The following is a 21372-nucleotide window of genomic DNA, read 5'->3' as shown; positions in this document are numbered from 1 at the left end:
ATTTATCTTCCGGTGTAGTTTTTAATTAACAAACAGAGATCTGTGAAAATAAAAATATTTTGCTTAATAACTTAATTGCAAAACAAAGGAATAAAAATTAATAAAAAATAATGAAAATTAAATCTTTTACAAGTTTTTAAGTGAGATGAACATTATATTGTTATAATTTATGCAGTAATTATCATTAGACTGTGAAAATGGTAATGAAGTAAAAAATTATGGATATCAATGAATCAAACTTACGGATTATGTGCATGGTAAAAGAGAAGTTTCTTTGCATCTAGCAATGTCTGAAATTTTATCGAACTCATTTTCAGTGCACATGTGGAATCAGTTATATTAATGTGTTCAGATAACACAATGGAACAAAAAAATGTTGTGGTTTCATACAGGAAGTCTATACATCCATGAAAGTAGAGGCCAAATCTAGCTTGTCACTGCACTTTGTTTGACAAATCAAGTCCTATGTATTTTATCTGCAAATTTAGGATTTTTAATACATAAAAGCTACTGTAGTTAGTGAGGTGGAGTTTTTCAATCGTGAAATACAGATGCTTCTCGACTTACAATGTTTCAACATGTGATATTTTGCACATACAATGCAAGTGAAATAGAAGTGTGAGAAAACAGATTTTAAATTCAAGCTGCTCTACTGATGCATTAATGATCTTTCTTAACACTTTCTTTTATATATACTGTACCATCTTATATCTTCTTGTGTTTTACAGTATATCCATTATGTTTGCGAAACACCATGCTGTGTCTCAATGAGAAGTTTAAGATATATCTTAAGCGTGGCAGTTATGGCAATTGCTTGTGAGTTTGGGCTGTTGCAATCAATGATAGCCCAAATTCACGTTACATACTGTATAACCTTGCTTATAGCTTTTGTTTTTTTTTTTTTTTTTACTTGCAATATTTTTTGGAAAGTCACCACATCATAAGTCAAGGAAAGACTGTATTATATTTTTATAAAAAATTGATTGCCAAATCTGAAAATAAAAATGAAACAGTTTGAAGCAAATATTGTGATTAAAACACTCATTTTCAGATGGAAAACTCAATTTAATTTTAATCACCATTTTTACAATTTTATTCCTTATGTTAAAGAAATAAACCAGTCTCTACATAATCATAAAAAACTTGTTACTTTCAGCAATTAGTGATTTTGATGATATGTAATTTTACATTACAAACTAATTTTGTTATATTGATAAAATTTTGTGTATTGGATATCATTGGATAGAAGTTTTTCTTAAAATTTATTTTTCAGTGTTTACTAAAATTAAGTAATTCAGACAAAAAATTTGTTCAAATCTGTTTCAAATACTAAATTTGAAATAGATTTAAATAAATTTACACTATTATTAAAACTTGTGTTCTAAATTTGATAACAATATTGAAATAATGTGTGTGTCGAATGATTTGAAGTAACACAGATTATAAATCATATTTGCAAAAGGATAATAATTTATTGATGAATATTGGTTTGTTTAACCAGTATTACATTATTACTTGGTATTAGATAATTTTATCCTGTTTTCATATTTCAGTCTTCAATAATGAAATTAATTGTTTTAAGATACAAATTTATACCAATTATTTTAAGTAATATGAAAGCTCTATTCATTATATGCTCTGTTTTGTAATAATTTTTTATTCTAGTTTATTTTATTAAAAAGAAAAGAAAAATATTTTAAACCCAGTTTAATTCCTGCTTGTTATTTAGTATAATATAATTTAGTTATTTAGTAATTTAGTTTATTTAAAATATAACTTGTAACAAAATACAATGTATTAGGAATGTTAATTTACACATATTTAAATTTTTTGTGTTATTTGCAGTACAAAATCAGCTCTTTAATAATAATAATAATAATAATAATAATACTTAAGTGTGCATGTATAAAATTTCTTATGATTAACTTCTATTAACTATTCATTTACAAAATTATTTATCTCTCTATCTGTCTACATACATTTAGGTCTAGTACAGTGTTTCTCAGCCTCTAACGAATCATCATCCCCTTCAACGTAGTATTGTCCCCTTCAATAAAACCGTTACGTAGTATCGCCACCTTCACTTTAAAATTCATATGCCGAAGGCCAAGGCTAACACCAAATTCGTACTGCATTGAATAGACTATTGACTAGTATAATGTTATTTGTTTAATTATTGTACAATATAATAAATAAAATATCTAATTATTCTTAATATGTTTTACTATATTGCCCAGAAAATTGTTTTTTGCCCCCCCGAAATATAAATTGTTACAAATCTTCCCCTCAACATGGAAAAACACCCACATGGGGGCGATATTGCCTCCATTGAGAAACACTGGTCTAATAGATCATGTGATGATAATATAAGCCTCCACTTGTTCCTATCATTGGTTTTCTGTCTTTAGTCCTCTAAATTCAATCTTTGCATTTTGTTTAATACATTATGCAGCCATCTCAGTTTTGATCTATCAGTAGAACGTTTGTCCTCTTATGGAAGTTAATTTTCTGGGTTAATTTGTCATACACTATTCTTATAACTGGATCTGCTCGGCTTAATCTGTGCCTTTTCACAATCCTTGCAATGCTTGGTTTATAGTGCTCTTATAACACATTTATCTTCCTCCTTCATTCTCTAAGTTAGTTTCATTATTTTCAATTGGATCTCATATTTTTGACTTACAGAATACATTTTGTAAAAACAATCTTAAATATTAATATATTGTTATAAATTAAATTAAAATGAAAATATTTATTTTTAGATAAACCTACACTTCCCGAAGATTACCAGCAACAAACATGGCAGAAATTACGAGAAGCTGTGATAGCAATCCAAACTTCACGTTCAATAAGTACCTCACAAGAAGAACTGTATCAAGCTGTTGAAAATCTCTGTTCTCATAAAATGTCTGTACAAGTTCATGAAAACTTACGACTTTTATGTGAACAGCATGTAAAATCCAATGTTAATCAGTTTTTAGAATATCCTTTATTATTATTATTATTAATAATAACTGTTTGTGAATATAATAACATATACATCAACCCAATAGATAGTATTACCAAATGATCTGCTGGGTTGTATATTGGACTATATTAAGGTAACTAATAATCAGATACAAAGCAGTTTGGCTAGAGGTAGGCAGTTAAGTTATCTTCATGATAAATTTTAATTTCAATTTAGAATATTCTGGAAAAAAAAAATTGGCCCATAGCAGACCTTGGAATTCCTGTTTAAGTGGGAAGAATACTACATGTTTTTTGTTGGCCAACTGCAATTGGCAGAGATGGGTTGTTCTCAAACATTGTTAGGCAACAAGCCTAACAATGTTTGTGGACAGAGTAAACACTAGACAACATTTCTGGCCATTAGTCATAATAATGAATGTTGGTCATTGAAAATTGGTGCTAATATTATCTGATATTTGCTGATTGGTTTTGGTGACATCAAACTTTTAGAAAACCAATATTTGTTACAGACCACATTAGGCAGCAAAATCATGTAGTGTTCTGCTTTACTGTGCAGTTGTGTTGCCAGTTACACTGTGGATAATGTAATATTGCCAACCTCTAGCAAAATTGTTTTATATCTGATTATTAATTAACCTTGCCTTAATATGGCCTGATATATAATTTGGCAGATTATTTGGTAAAACATAAAATGTTATTAACTTTTTTAAAATATTAAAATATTTCAGAATTATATGATGATAAACATTTTAGAAACTACTATGATTTATTAGATGTATAAACTCATATTCTGTTTTAATCATGTTAAAAAGTATAATCAAAAACTTATTACTGATTATGATAAAATTCCTTTTTTAATTCAAGCTGGCCCAGACTTCAAAATTTACCATAAAAAAGAGGAAACAGAATGTCATTTTCTATCTTTTGTTTCATGCTGGCCAACTCCAATTCCCATCTATATTGGACAGAATTGTAGTTAATTATAAGCTTAATATGCTGGATGCTTTGTATTAATAAATCAATCAAGTACTTGCATATAAAGATATTTCTTAATATATAAATTTTTCTGAACAAGAATAAATTTATAAATTTTCTTTTAAGATCTTTTAATTAATTCATTGATTGAAAAATGTTAGAAATAGCAACAAAGAAAAGTTTGTAAAATTAGCTTTATATAGATATATAAATTAGCTAGATATTTATTACATTTGAATAAAGTAAGATATGGTTTAAAAAAATAATGAAACAATCTTCAGGTTTTCCAGTCCATTCAGAATTGATCCTTCAATCACAATACCCCATGAGAACTCAGAATTGTGCACTGATGATATTGTACAATTAGCATAAGAAATAAAAAGTATAATTTCTCATTGGAGGTTTTAGCAATTTGTGAAAAATGCTTGATTTGCAATTTTTAATATTACAGTTTTGTTGAAAATTTGAGTCAAGCTCTTTTGAATCTGTGTACAATACAGAAAAAACAATTGCGTGTGTGCGCAGTATGTTTACTTTTTATATAGTACATGTTTGTATATTCTTTTGTCAGCATTGAAAAGTGAGATATTTGCCTGACGTCAGTCAGGCAAATATCTCACTTTTTATGAATACAGTTTTTTTATTCTGTATGTATGTATGTATGTGTGTATATATATATATATATATATATATGTTACCGGCTAAACTCGATTTCAGGCCAAACTAGTTTGTCCTACGCATGTCAGGATATACTAGTTTAGCCTAGGATAATCTAGTTTGGCCTAAATACTTTAGGCTTAACTAGTTTGACCTAGGCCGAACTGATTTATATACTACAAATAAATGCCAGTGTAAAAAAAAAAACTTATTTTGTGTAATTCGAAATGACACCACATTACACCTGGTGGTTAAAGTGTACCTATGTAACCCCAATGGCGGTGCTTCGGTTAGGTTGGTTTGGTTAGGTTAACTACATTTTTAGTACAAGTTTCTTGTTTTTTCTTTTGTACAAGAACTACTGTGAATCAATAACTAGTGACGTTAAACAATGGGCGGCCTGCCGGTGGCTCCCCTTCGGGAGGAGTCCGCTGTGAGCAAGAACAGTCCGAAGTGCCGCCATTGTGGTTACCTAGGTACACTTTAACCCACCCTGTAAAAATAAATAAAACATTAAATATTTTATATGTTACACTAAGAAACACAAACAAGTTCATTTTTAATTTTAGTTTGACTTTAAAAGTTATTTTGTTTGAATTTTTGAAAATAATTTCAAAAGTTAATTACCTTTAAAAGTGCATGGCTTCATAAAAAAATACAAACTGATAAGTACTGATTAGCTTATTTTATTTTATAGTTTTGTACAAGTGTTGTGTCACTTCTAAGCAATACTGTTTTTTTATAATTAAGTAGACTATATATGAATAAATATTGTTCATCTAATTGATTGTCTTTTAATTTTATTTTAACCATTAATATACTTAAATCAGGCCTGGCCAACTTGCAATCCGTCACATTAAATTGTGTGGCATGCTAAGCAACATTATATATCTGTTAAAACTTTTGTTTTCCATTTTGTGTATACCAAAACAATTAAATAAATGAAAATTTGCATGTCATTGTTATAATACGCAAGTGCGAGTACGAACTCTTGGTATAACAATGAAATCTTATTCATTTTGTATTCGTTTTACTTTTTTAAAAGCCTGTTTGCCTAAATTGTGGCCCATTGTAATGTTACGCTTGATCAAAGTGGCCCGCGAAACAATTTGTGTTGGCCAGGCCTGACTTAAATAATAATTCTAAATCATTTCGGCCTAGGACAAACTAGTTAAGCCTAAAGTATTTAGGCTAAACTAGTATATCCTGACACGTGTAGGATAAATTAGTTTGACCGGTAACATATATATATATATATATAGATCTNTATATATATATGTTACCGGCTAAACTCGATTTCAGGCCAAACTAGTTTGTCCTACGCATGTCAGGATATACTAGTTTAGCCTAGGATAATCTAGTTTGGCCTAAATACTTTAGGCTTAACTAGTTTGACCTAGGCCGAACTGATTTATATACTACAAATAAATGCCAGTGTAAAAAAAAAAACTTATTTTGTGTAATTCGAAATGACACCACATTACACCTGGTGGTTAAAGTGTACCTATGTAACCCCAATGGCGGTGCTTCGGTTAGGTTGGTTTGGTTAGGTTAACTACATTTTTAGTACAAGTTTCTTGTTTTTTCTTTTGTACAAGAACTACTGTGAATCAATAACTAGTGACGTTAAACAATGGGCGGCCTGCCGGTGGCTCCCCTTCGGGAGGAGTCCGCTGTGAGCAAGAACAGTCCGAAGTGCCGCCATTGTGGTTACCTAGGTACACTTTAACCCACCCTGTAAAAATAAATAAAACATTAAATATTTTATATGTTACACTAAGAAACACAAACAAGTTCATTTTTAATTTTAGTTTGACTTTAAAAGTTATTTTGTTTGAATTTTTGAAAATAATTTCAAAAGTTAATTACCTTTAAAAGTGCATGGCTTCATAAAAAAATACAAACTGATAAGTACTGATTAGCTTATTTTATTTTATAGTTTTGTACAAGTGTTGTGTCACTTCTAAGCAATACTGTTTTTTTATAATTAAGTAGACTATATATGAATAAATATTGTTCATCTAATTGATTGTCTTTTAATTTTATTTTAACCATTAATATACTTAAATCAGGCCTGGCCAACTTGCAATCCGTCACATTAAATTGTGTGGCATGCTAAGCAACATTATATATCTGTTAAAACTTTTGTTTTCCATTTTGTGTATACCAAAACAATTAAATAAATGAAAATTTGCATGTCATTGTTATAATACGCAAGTGCGAGTACGAACTCTTGGTATAACAATGAAATCTTATTCATTTTGTATTCGTTTTACTTTTTTAAAAGCCTGTTTGCCTAAATTGTGGCCCATTGTAATGTTACGCTTGATCAAAGTGGCCCGCGAAACAATTTGTGTTGGCCAGGCCTGACTTAAATAATAATTCTAAATCATTTCGGCCTAGGACAAACTAGTTAAGCCTAAAGTATTTAGGCTAAACTAGTATATCCTGACACGTGTAGGATAAATTAGTTTGACCGGTAACATATATATATATATATATAGAATTCATATTTTATATTTCTTTAACTCCATTATACAGCTTATATGGATAGCTTATCTTTCCTTAAATTAATGAATGAATGTTGGCAAGCCCACTGTCAACAAATGGTAAGTTCTCATTTAGCTATTTTGAAATTTTAAATTTATTTTAAGATTGTTTTTGAAAACTATAAATACATCACAAATAAATTATAAAATCTTTTGACTAAAAATTAATAAAATAAATTGTAATAATCCAACATTTACAACAAATTAAAATTTTAAATATAGTGCAACTTTAACATTTTAACTATATTAATAATTATAAAACAAAATTGTTGAAATTTGTTTTTACAACTTTTATTGATTACTTTATAGATAATAACCCATGGTATTAGCAGTGTGAATCAAAATTCCATACAGAGTTTAATTAATCATTTTTTCATACTGTTTTATTTGAACTTGAATTGTTAAAATCTCATCAGAGCTTATAGGAGCTTATGATTTTTCATTTTAAAATAAATTCAAATTAAAATTAGACTGCTAAAAATTTGTATATGTGTGTGGTTATTATAAATTTAAGAGATGTGATTAATTTTAGTAATGATATTTAATAAAATATGATTTAAAAAATGTATTTTGAAGAAAAATTGCTTTTAATTAATGATTTGTTAATAATATCTCACGAATAAATTTATTAAAAATGTATAAAAGTGCATATGAATAAGATTGATTTGACACTGACCAATCTGATTTCTCTCCTCTAAACTTGTTCACGTATTATTTATCATATTCATACAATTATATTGAAAGTTTTCTATTGTCTAAATTGATATTATTGTTTAGTGTTGGAGTAAAGAATAAACATCAAATTTTTTCAGACTGGATAAAAATATAATCAAAACTTATAAATTTATAAAACCAAATACAGTAGAACCTCCATTATCCGGATTTTCGATTATCTGGATTGTTCAAAATAAACAAAAATTTTACGAATTTGCTGATTTGCACTTGGCGAATTACGACACTGTTTATGTACGTGATGGAATGCATAACTTTTTTTGTTTCAACAACGTCTCACCCAGCACAGTGGTCGTAAACTCTTAAATATATTTTACGTAGTAATAAAAATATAACTTGACATACGTATTTATAAATAATTTATATTCAAATTACATCATTTCTATGACCAAGGGCGGCGTAAGGCATGGACGACGTGGGCCACCGCCTATGCCTCGCGGTCCGAAGGGCCTCGCGCCTCGAAGGTTTATGCATTACTTAAAAGCCGCGAACGCGACGAAAAAATTTTACTCGTCATAAAACGATAAATAGTTTGTCAAATTTTTATTCATAAAAATGCAGTTTCAACTGCTTTTTATTTTATAAAATCCGTCTTCTTGCGCCACCAGAGGGCCTTTTAAACAATAGGTAGTCTGTTAGCGTTGGTCAGTAGTAGTCCAAATTCAATACGAACGTTTGTTTCTTGAAAATTTGATCACGATTTAAATACAGTATTTACTTTTAATATTACCGATATGTCATCGAAAAGAAAACGTGTTGTATTATCATTAAAAGACAAATTAAAGTTTTTGTTTCGATTATCCGGATTTTTCCTTATCCGTACTACCTTCATCCTCAATTAGTCCGGATAATCGAGGTTCTACTGTATATAGTTGTTGTATTTATTTATTCACTTAAATATTTTTGAATGCTTTTCAGATGAGGACAATATCTTTCAGTATCTTCATGTATGTGTGGCTGATAAAAGTTCTGACAATTGAATTATCTTCAGATTTACTAGATACAGTAAATTCCTTCAGTTTAGATAGCTAATCATGATTTCATTTCCAGAAAGAGTCAAAAAACTTTGCAAATTGATTATTATAGTTATCCAATGACTCTTTAGACCAGTGATTTTCAAGTGGCATATTGGGTGTTCTGCAGATATTATGAAATATATTTTTAAAATGAGAAGCCCATTAGTATAAAAATTTATTACATCCATGATCAACTAATAGCTAGACTAGCCCCTAGAATAACAGTTAGTTATTTTATATATTTATTTTTTAAACTCTTTCTGCATTGAGGGCACTAAGATCTTTTTAGCAAATGTGTTGTAGTTTCAGGCAGGACCACAATAGTGTGGCCATTGGGAGGGACAGAACTTTGCCTATTCATGTAGACCTTTCCCAAAAAAATTTCAGAGGTTTTTTGACCTATGCAGATTGGATTCCAGGTCCCATAGCAGTAGACTGCCACCTTAATCATTTGGGTATCTGGCTGAGTAACAATTATTATTATACACAGCTATTCTTGATTTTAAATACATCAATTTATTTTTAATTTGTATACAAACTGTACTGGAAATGACATCACATTTTTCTGGCTTAACATGAGAACATAGATATTGTATTTAATATTTTTGGCTTATCTTGAGTTTTTTTTTTAAAGCCAATGCCATGAATTTCTATTTATTTAACTAAATAAAATAAAAGTATCTAAAAGGAAGGTAGTTGTTAAAATCGAAATATGTTTTTCAAAACTTCTTTACCAACTGTTAATCTGAGGTAAAATTATTTTTAAAAAGATATAAAAGAATAACCAAATAAAAACTAATTTACTTCTCTTCAATGTCTTTATTGTGATTAATAAATTTTAATTCAACAATCCTCATCTGTATCACATGTTACATTTTTTGACAGCCAAGATCTCTAACCTCCTGACAATTTTTTTCAATGCCATCTAAGTATAAATTTACTGAAGAATAAAATGTGTTTACTATAATGGTTATAACAGGAGAAAGAATGCAAAATTAAAAACTTTTATTGCTGTTTAAAAACTCAGATATCTAAATCTTTACTCAATCTCTAGAAAACCTTTTTCCCGGTGCTTTAACCAATCAATGCAAATTCTATTAAACCAATTGACAAATAGTCATTTTGGATCTCTTCCCTAAATTTTTGATTTGCTACAAGTGAAACTGAGGGACAGATGTCTAAAGTAAGTTGCTTTACCTTTTATGCTTCATTCACGTCCATCTTCATAACCCAAAAAATTTAAAATTTGAGATTTATGCATCACTAGTCTTTCTCTTTTGATTCTGCTTGATCTCCAAATATGTAGAAATTATTTGACTGCAAAATCATCTAAAAGTATATTAAAATCCAACTTAATCAAATAAATAACATTTAGATTCAGATATGTTTTTTGATGTTTTATAGAGAGTTGCTATCCTCTTATTCAAGTAACTTAAACCTCACAGTTCCACATATGTATATATTGTATATATGTCCTTATATCATTATCAGACATATAAGCAATTCATCCTGACAATTCAAATAATTAACTGCTTGTTCTAAGTAATTACAAATCTTTATAAACCTGTGAACAGAATTCAAATTAATTTTTATGTTCTGTTCAATATATTTTCCCTCTATCTGTGGCATTATTTGTATTTAAACAACTTTGAATATTTGTAAATATTTTTGAAGGCTTTAATGAAGAAAGTCATTTTATATTTGTTTCAAAGTTAGTTATATGCATTAGGAACTTATGAAGCTGGTGACTTACTGTTAAGCAAAAATGATACACAATATACAGTGGGTGATCGGTTAATGAACATAATCCGTTCCAAGACTTTTTTCACTATCCAATTATCAATTTACCATAGGTTTTTATGGGAATTTGATTAATTCATTCTGGAGACTTCAAAAAATAAAAAAATATATTCTTATAATTTCTTACTATGTTTATTTATATGTAATAATAAAAATACATATATACACAGTCTTGCATTTTTATTAGTCATGTTTTTTTGTTTGTGGGGATTAAATAATCTGTCCATTGTCGATTGCTTTTCTCTTTTCTTCAGGACTTTTTGGAACTAATTAATAGCATTGTAATTGTAGAGATCTCTTAGACTATTAACCTCAACCTGGTTTGAATGCCATTCTCAGACCATTGTTCTGACATCCTTCCACTTCTTCAAAAAAATGTTTAATAGCAGATATCGACATTAATTCTCTTTTTCAGAAGAAAACATATCTCATCGAGTTTCTTGGTGTTCTTCATTCAAGTGTTCTTGGCGTTCTTCTGTTAGATCAGTTTCAGGTTCCATTATGAGTTCTTCAATGTTCTTTATTTCTCAAATGTGATTTTTGTTACTCCTTTAGCTGCTTGAGTCTTGATTATACTATATCTTTCTTAGATAAGATTGAACTGTGGCCTACTGTAGATCTATATTCAAGCCATACTGCCCAGCAACAATTGCCTTCTACCTTTGCTATTAAACTCTCACCTTTCAAAAATAAAAACTGACACAAAACTTAACGAGTGCCCACCCGACAGTCTCGCAAATACTAGAAAAAAATTTTTTCTGTTAGAAAAATAAAAGGCTGAAATTACAAGGAAGAGTTTCAAAGTTTGGAGAAATACATCTGAACAGTGTATACTGGGTTGAGCGTCAATGTTGATGTCTCCTGCGCTTCAAAATGTTTTGAATTGTTGTCCAAAGATAAGGGAAGACCAATCGGTATTCATTATTTTACATCACTTCTTGTGTTTGTTCTGTGAGGTGTTCATTGTCTGAACATAAAAATTATTCATGAAAGTGTTCAATATCCAATTTGTTCGTTAACCGATCACCCATTGTATTGATTTACATAATCTTAAATATGGTTTCTTGACTTGTTTTTAATCAGCATTATGTTCATAAAATGGAAGGTATGTAAGGTTTGTTTAATAATGCAATTGATTCTGATTTTATTTTCATGGAGTAATATTGTGAAAGCATATAAAGTGTAATGGCAAATTAATTTTTAGAAAGTAAAAATATTCAGAAAATGGAATAGTCATGAACCCTCTTGATCTAAACTTTAGAATTAACTGCAGATATCACTTCTAGCAACTGCTTGATCAATCAATTGAATTATTTTAATAATGAGTCATTATAGTCTGTATTTCTATAAGATTGAACATACATTTCTTTAATTTTTATAAATATAAATGGTTCTTGTTTTATTGTGTCATATTATAAATAATCTTCATGTAAAATTTTACTTAATTTGTATGTTTTTTGAAATATTCTGAAATTTAGAATTGGCTATTAATTTTTGACAAGCAATGTATATTAAAATAAAGACATATATACAGTACAAATTGCATATTTTAGTTTGTACTGTTGAACAAGTTTTAAAATAGAGGAGAAAAATTATAACTTTTCCCATTTATATGAATATGAAATTATAATAAATTGAATTTCTCCAAATTTCTACTATGGTAAAAGAAATTGTGATATGAAAGAGATTAAAGAATGTTAATAATTACAATGTATATGTATATAATTCGTCTCTGTAATCCAAAAGTTTTTTGGTAGACGGACTCACAGCACTTTTAGTTAGGAACTCACTTTTATTCTTTAAAAAATGACATATGCATTTCGGGTTAGTATACTCATCTAACCCCTCTTCAGTGCTACTTTTTCAAAAAACAATAAAAAGTTACAGTAACCTATATATGACATAAATACATTACAGAATATCACTACTTACTTACTTTTAAAGTAAAAGTTGTGTATGGGCTACCACTACATCTAAACACCAACTATTTGTTTTCCATTTAAAATGCACTTGAAGTGTTTGCATAATATCTCTTCTAAAAACCATTATACATAATGACTTTACTTTAAACTTAACATGTATATACAATAACCAAACAGATACAGAATTAATAGTTACAATTTCATAAACTTTTAACATTTTAAGTGAATGAAATTCACTTAAATGTTGAAATATAAGTGTAACAAACTAGCAACTATTGAAGATATAAATTCAAACTTTGTATTTGTAATTGTTCAAATTGTGAAATGTATTGCCCTTTCTCCCATTAATTATAATCAATGTTAAATGTTTTTTATATTGGAATTTTTGAAAATATTAAAAAGTTTAGGGTTTCTATTGAATTTAGATTGGTTATTATATATGCTAATACATTGTTGATAAAAAAAAATTTAATAGAAATCTACAAATCTTGACTTTTCTGAATTATAAATTTAATGATTTGAATTATTACAAAATTAAAATATCTACATTTAGTATCAAATTTATTAATTAATAAATAGTAATTATAATAGTATTGTAAATTAACATAACATAACCCCAAAAAAATCTGAATTTGGTTGTTATTTAATTATAATTTTTTTTTATTAGTCTAATCTTTACTGTTATGCAGTTTTAAAATGATCAACCGGGAATAATGTTATTTTAATTCAGTTTAATAAATCATAAATGTATTATATGTAATGTATTGTTTTATAAAATGTTTTTATTTTCAGATTATGATTAGGAGTATTTTCCTTTTTCTTGATAGGACATACGTTTTGCAAAATGCTAGTATAGTATCTGTCTGGTAAGTTCAATTTTATGTTTAATGAAAGTAAATTCAAATTATAATTTATTATTTTCATAGATAAGTAAATGTGTATGTATATATCAATTAAATTTGTAAATTTATGTTTATAGGGATATGGGATTAGACATGTTCAGAATACACATCATAAGCAATCCTTTAGTACAGTCAAGGACAGTTGATGGGCTTTTAATGTTAATTGAAAAAGAAAGAAATGGGGAAACAGTGGATAGGGGACTGTTAAAAAATCTTTTAAGAATGTTGTCTGATTTACAGGTAAGAGAGACTTCAAAAAATAAAAAAATATATTCATATACTTTCTTACTATGTTTATTTATATGTAATAATAAAAATACATATATATACAGTCTTGCATTTTTATTACTCATGTTTTTTCCGTTTGTAGGGGTTAAAGAATCTGTCCATTGTCGATTGCTTTTCTCTTTTCTTCAGGATTTTNGGGCTTTTAATGTTAATTGAAAAAGAAAGAAATGGGGAAACAGTGGATAGGGGACTGTTAAAAAATCTTTTAAGAATGTTGTCTGATTTACAGGTAAGATGTTTTAAAATAATTATGTATTATTTTAAAAATTTGTATTAAAAAAATAAGTAAAAAATTGATCAGTGTCTACTTTTAAATGCTGAACTATACATACAATCTAAAATGAAATTATCTTTTTGAAATATGTCTTTGAAAGGAACAGACAGTAGATATATTATATTTTTTATTTACTGGTTGTTACATCATTCAGATAACATATTTTATCTATTAATAGTTTACAGTAGTCTGAGAATTTGCCAAAATATATTTCAGTATTTATGCATTCAGTCATATTATTTAAATATAGAAATAAACTGCCAAATTATCAAGTTACATAATTTATCAATAATTTTAATGATTAGATTATTTGAAAATATTTAGAAAAAGCTCAGAATAAGATCTGAATTTGCATCTCTTCTACACTGATTTAGAAGGCATACATGCTTTTTGAAACTACAGGTTTTTCACAAATATGTGTTTATATAATTTTGATAACATATAACTGTAAAGTAGACCCTCATTTTATTTTTTGTTTGGGTATATCATGTTGGAAAATGAAAAAAGAACACCATGAGGCCATTGTCCCATGAAATGGAAATTTTATTTACACACACTATAGGTAGCATACTGTGTATCATTGGTGTCAAACATATAGCCTGAGATCATAGGTGGTCCTGGAGACTGTAATGTGGCCCTTGGCCCTAAGCTTGAATGTGATGTTATTTAAATAATAAAATGGAATTTTTAAAATACAAAATAATTTTTTAATTTATTGCAAATTAATTTTCAAGTCTGTAACTAAGTTTTATTGTACCATATAAATTTTTCCTTTTGTGAGTTCTTGTCTCAAGAACAAAGGTTTACTTTATTATACAGAAGTGTTTTGACTCTCCTGTCAAAGTTTTAAAATGCTTTTGGGAACTTTGCAATGAAATCAAAATGTTTTTAGAAATGAAGAGAGTCAGAACAACAACTTGACCATAAAAACTGGTTGCAAGATTTGGCTTTCATTACAGATATTATGTTACATTTAAATGAATTAAATTTAAAACTTCAGGATTGAAATTTACTTACCACACTTCTGTGAGACCTGCATTAAAGCATTTCAGTTAAAACTTGAAATTTCAAAAAAAAAAAAAAAAATGCAAAATTGTGATTTAGTTCATTTTCCTACTTGTAAAAATTATAAAGAATTATATTATAGTTGTGATTTTAGGAAAAGTGCTAAGAACATTCAAAACTTATTACTTGAATTTGAAAACCAATTTCAAAGATTCAAGGCATGTGGGAATGATTTCTTACAATTTAGTGCTTCCTTTTCTTTTAATACTGAAAAAAGCAAAAAGAAACATTGAAATGAAATTGTTTGAAATCCAGAGCAACACTGTACTAAAAGGAAAGTATAATTAAGTTGGTATTCCAGACTTATCTGTACTTGCTATAACATTTTATTGAAATGCATATATTCATTTCAAGAATATTGGCAATGTTTGGTAATACCTATGTGAACAATTATTTTTCATTTTAAAGACTAATAGTTTACAGTTGGCAAGATTAACAAGTGCGCATTTAAATCTATTTTAAAAACATTATCATCACAAAAATTTACACCTGTTATTGATAAATTTGTTTCTGCCAGAAGATGCCAAATTTTTAGAAAAAATATTAATTTTTTTAAATTTCTCTAATTTAAAATTTTTTTGTAACATTTGATGATATGTTGAAATAAAAAAATATATATATATATTTTATTTCAACATATATATATATATGTGTGTTACTCATTTAAATTAAATCATTAAATCATCATATATAATATTAATTTTTGTAAATTCATTAAAGAAGAAATAAATGTAAAATTTAAATGAGTTATTTTCAAATGTACATAAAAGACCTTTTTGTCTATGGCCCACAGACACTCTAAAACTATTTAGTGGCCCATGATCTTATGATTGTGACTCCAACTGCTGTACATAATTATTCAAATAAGGCCATACACATGTGTATAGAGCAAGGCATGTTGAAAGAATGTTTCAGTACTTTGTGTACTCTCCTCTAGAAGCAATGTAGGCTGCAATTCTCACATAGAAATGATCATAAACATGATGAATATCATTTTGCAGAATGGAGGGTCATGCATATTCAATCTGGTGGTGCATTTCAGCAAGAGTCAAAGACTGGGCCAAATGATGTCAATCCAATCTCACAAATTCTTAATGGGGGACAAGTCTGGTGATCATGCTGACCAGAGAATTTGATAAACACCTTGGAGAGTGCATTGTGTTGCATGAGCATTGTCCTGTTGAATAGCACATCTCCCTGTTGTTGCATGAATGGCAGCAACAACAGGGTTGTATAACCCTGTTGTTGCTGCCATTGATGATCTCTATTGTTGCTGCCATTGATGAAACCATGTATGATGATCTGGATGTATCATGCACTGGTCAATGTTCCCTGTGCAAACACCAGAGGTAAATTGATATTATAGGCTATGGTTTCCCACACCATGATTTCAGGTGTTGGTCCTGTATATTACTTCTATAAACACTGTGGAATATGTCATTCACCTGGTCAATGCTGCATGTGCAAATGATTGTCATTAGCACCAAGGCAGAATGTGCTTTTTGCTATTCTTTCCTTCAGGCACTGCTTTCTCAACAGCACTGGAAAAGGGCTGTACAGTGGTGGGGTATGAGTAGAAGTCTGGCTAGCGGCACCTTTGATCCCACTTTCAGTCAAGTAGATGGTTGTGGATGATCCTAGCTGATATCTCTGGTGGGACATTACCTCTAATCTATTCTGAGGTTGCAGTGTGGTCTGCTGTGACCACTCATAAAATGCGATGTTGTTATGCATCTATATATCACTGCTTTCCAGAACCAGGTTGGCAAATGTGTGCACCTTCCTCTACCCAATGACCCCAACATCAAAGCACTGCTGACGCTTCTTATCCATTGTGTCGCACAATTTGGTATGACCTTGCAGCCTCACTGCAGCTCTACATTTTGTCATCTTGTAGAAATGTCTGAACCTGCACTCTGTTGTCCTACTGTTTTTTGGTATGTATATAATTTAAACTGACTGTATAACATTAGTTCATAACTGTTAACCAATATTTCGGCTAACTCATAACTATTTTTGTATCAGCACCCTGTTTGTCACATTACCATGCAACGTTAGGAAGAAATATTACTCCTGTCTACATTGATAATGCTTACTGCTTATACAGTCATGGCAATGTTTTCATCTTTATATTGTATAGCTTTAGGCATAGTTTTAAGTTTAATTTTAAATTTAATTTTTTCACCTTGTATAACTTTTAAGTATACTAAGATCTCTCATTAATACCAACTGATGAGGGACTATTTTTCTATTGGAAAATAGTCCGAAATGCATTTTGGATTTTTACGGTTTTTATACTTATGTAATCATCTTATTGTACACTCCTTTTTGTTTTATTAAATGTTTTTACTTTGATTCTTGAGCATTTGTGCCCATTATTATTGGTGTGATAAGCCATTACTATTATCTACCTTACAGTTATAGATATTTTAATTAATTTAAGTAGTAATATATGATCTGACGACAGAAGAACACCAAGAACTCTTGAATGAAGAACACCAAGAAACTCAGCGAGATATGTTTTATTATGAAAAAGAGGATTGATGCCGATATCTGCTATTAATTAAAGATGTTTTGAAGTGGGGGATGTCAAATCAACGGTCTTAGAATGGCATACAAACCAGGTTGAGGTTATAGACTTGGGGATCTCTACAATTACAATGCTATTAATTACTTATGAATATCCTGAAGAAGAGAGAAAAGCAATTGACTTTAGACAGATTCTTTAACCCCATAAACAAAATAACATAACTAATAAAAATGCAAGACTGTGTATATATATTATTATTATTATTACATATAAGTGAACGTAGTAAGAAAGTATATATTTTTTATTTTTTGGGGTCTCCAGAACGAATTAATCAAATTCCCAGACAAACATATGGTAAATTGATAATCGGTTAATGAACAATTTGGATAGCGAACAAAGTCTTGGAACGGATTATGTTTGTTAACCTATTACTACAGTGACCATACGTCCTTTATTTAAGAGGATAGTCCTTTATTTCACTGCTCTGTCCTTTAACTTTATTTATTTTCTAAAATAGGCATTTTGTCCTTTATTTTGTAAAGTTGACACAAAGTTTAAAAAATTTTTTTTAATAATATATTGAACAAGTTAGTCACGACCAGTGTTGCATTGTTACATAGAGTGCAGTAGTGCAGTGTATCGCCAACCAAACGGCCCACTGACAGTACCAAGGGGTGGACACTCTTATGGGGATTTTTGTGATAGTTTTTTAACTCTCTAGTTGGTGCATGATACACTTGTTAATTAAAGCTGAAGTTATTTGAAAGAAAAAATGAGGGGTTTCTTCCTATTGTTATTAGAAAAGTGGTTTTAGCATTAGAAAAATCAGAAAATATACAAGCCAAAAAATGCAATGATGCTGTGTACACATTTTATCAAACGTGCATAGATTATCTAAATAATTGGGACATGTTTTTTATTGAAATAGAGATGTTTGAATGGGTCACATTATGCGAAGTCCCTTTGTGGGCGAAAGTAGAGGAAAGCTATATCTTTATTTTGAATCATTGGTCCGTAAATATACTCGATGGTGAATTATTTGATGAAGTTTCATGTGTAAAAAAATATGTCACAAACGAAAAGATCGACGAATGGTGACAGAATAACCAGCCCTGCCATCAAAGGTGGATTGAGATTTTTGAACATTTTACAGCAAAAGAAATTGTTTTCAAAAACATTTGTAAAATCGTAGAATTTTCTTTGTCTCCCTGGATCTAATGCCCCCGTTGAACGAATATTTTCATTGGTGAATAATATGTGGACGAATGAAAAAACTGATTTAAAAGTAAGCACATTAGAAGCATGTATTTCCATCAAATACAACTTTCAAATGAACTGTATGGAATTTTATGACTTTAAAGCGTGAAACGGCGCTATAAAAAAATTAAATCTACTGAAAAGTATCAAAATTAATGTTGTTTAAATTTTTACAATGTGTGTATGTGTAATAATTCAGATTGTTTGAAATTTTAATGTATGCATTGTTGTATGCTACTATTTTCGTAATAAATGTTATAAACTTATGAATTTTATAAGGTATTTTTTTATTTTCATCGATATGTCCTTTATTTTACCCAAAAAAATATGGTCACTGTACCTATCACCCACTGTATTATGAATTTTTTAAATTTATGAATATGATACCATCTGTATTTAAGATGTATAATGTTTTTAATTTAGACTCATATTTGAATATATGTCTAATTTTTGATAGGTATTGGTATGAATTAAAATATGATTTTTGATTTACAGATATATCAAGAAGCTTTTGAAATACGCTTTCTCCAGTCTACAGAAGAATTGTATGCAGCTGAAGGACAAAGATTGATGCAATCTTTTGAAGTACCTGCTTATTTAAAGCATGTTGATAGAAGATTAAATGAAGAATGGGAGAGACTTTTATATTATTTAGATCATTCTACAAAGTTAGTATTTTATTTTTTAAATGTAATTTACCCTAATAAAAATTTTTATTTTGAATATGATCATTGAAAAATATTTTATATTTAAATAGGAAATCTCTCATTCAATGTGTAGAAAAACAACTCTTAGGGGAGCATCTTCTTACTATTCTCCAAAAAGGTTTAGATAAATTGTTACATGAAAATAGGATTCCAAATTTAACTTTAATGTACAGTTTATTTTCTCGTGTGAGAGAAGGTCTTCAGGAATTATGTATGCATTTTAATTTATATATAAAGGTTAGTATAATATATTACTTTAAGATCTTAACAAAGATTATAATATATTAAAAAAATTTTTCAAATTTCTTAAAACTACAAATTTTAGTAATGTAAGGAACATGTAAAAAGCAAATTTTTACAAATAATTTTTTTCTCTGTTTTAATTCTTTAAAGACTTTATAAAATATCATTATAAAAACTAATTAAATTAGTTAACATTATTTTGGTGAAATTTGATTTTAAACTATTAATCAATTTGAAATTACAATACTTATTGATTATTTTTTAGGGTATAGGACTAAAAAAATTATTCAGTTATTTAAATTCTGAAAACTTAATGTTAATCTCAAAGATATCATTGTTACCTGATAGTTTTAAAAAATCATTAATATCATTGTTAAAAATGACAATTTTTTGAATTTGGAAAACAAATTTAAAAATTTTTTCTACAATTTCTATGAGAATATATGAAAACATATAGCTTCTCATAATTATTTATATTAATACTAGCTGTTACCCGTGGCTTTGCTCGTGGGTAACAGCTAGTATTGCAAGCAAACCCTATTTACATTCAATCTTTCAACAACCATAGTAATTGTTATTTAACACCTACTGCTGAAAATGATGAGAATTGCTATATATATATAGATTATTAAAAGATTTTCATTTAACATAAGATGTTTTTCAAACTCATATAATCCTAGAACTTAATTTCCCATCCTTGAACATAAATTACATTTTATTGATTGCATAACTCAATGTGAATACCATGTATAATTTAAAAAGAATAATATTTAATTATGCATAGAGATTTTCATATTATTTTTATGACATACTTAATTCACAAACTATTTTATTTCATCAATTAATTATCTGACAAAATGTTAGAAAAAATTATGTATTTTAATAAACTTTAGATTTTATCAAGAATATGTTCATCTTAATCAATATAGGAAAAAAACAATCTTTATTCATTGATTGTTTTCAGAATTTTTAGGTTTCATCATCAGAAGACTAATTTTGAATAGTTTTGGAGTTTGATTTATATGCAGTCCTGTTTTTTAAAATATTGGCATAAAATTATTTTTGGTATTTATTGAAAAATCTTGAAAGAATTATTCACTGTTTTTTGATGAAATTTTATTAATGTGGAATTATTAGTAAAATTTTATTGTACATTCAGGTATGGATTCATCTCTTATAAAGTACAAAATTATAAATTTTTCTACATTAGTAATGAATTTCCATCTCAATCATTATGTTTCTTATTAATTATACAGTGGAACCTCTCTTAACAACCACCTCACATAACAATTGATTCACACAATTGATTCACATAATTTCCTCTCTCCTTGTCACTTAATGAGTGACAAGGAGAGAGGAAATCAAGGATTGTGTCCATGCTCCATCAGTCTGTATTTAGTACTCATTCCACTAGCATCTTAGTGTTGCTTGTGATCACACATTTTCTCAAACTTCTGTTTACACATATTACGTATAAACATCAAT

The 21372-nt window shown here is 28.4% G+C and overlaps 1 protein-coding gene across 2 annotated transcripts in view; it reads left to right on the top strand.

Moving 5' to 3' along the window:
* Positions 1 to 21372, top strand: part of LOC111635985 (cullin-4A-like) — a 66047-nt gene that overhangs the window by 11721 nt on the left and 32954 nt on the right. For both annotated transcript variants that reach the window (XM_023381136.1, XM_023381135.1), the window contains exons 2-7: positions 2763 to 2982; positions 7142 to 7211; positions 13414 to 13487; positions 13601 to 13763; positions 19433 to 19605; positions 19695 to 19881. In XM_023381136.1, the coding sequence (XP_023236904.1) occupies positions 2763 to 2982; positions 7142 to 7211; positions 13414 to 13487; positions 13601 to 13763; positions 19433 to 19605; positions 19695 to 19881 (887 nt within the window). The remainder of the gene's footprint in view (positions 1 to 2762; positions 2983 to 7141; positions 7212 to 13413; positions 13488 to 13600; positions 13764 to 19432; positions 19606 to 19694; positions 19882 to 21372) is intronic.

The sequence above is a fragment of the Centruroides sculpturatus genome, unplaced genomic scaffold (assembly GCF_000671375.1).
Source record: "Centruroides sculpturatus isolate CEXI.00-Female unplaced genomic scaffold, Cexi_2.0 scaffold959, whole genome shotgun sequence".
NCBI classification, from domain to species: Eukaryota; Metazoa; Arthropoda; class Arachnida; order Scorpiones; family Buthidae; genus Centruroides; species Centruroides sculpturatus.
Note: the sequence above shows the minus strand (reverse complement) of the source record. Positions and strands in the feature narration are given on the sequence as shown.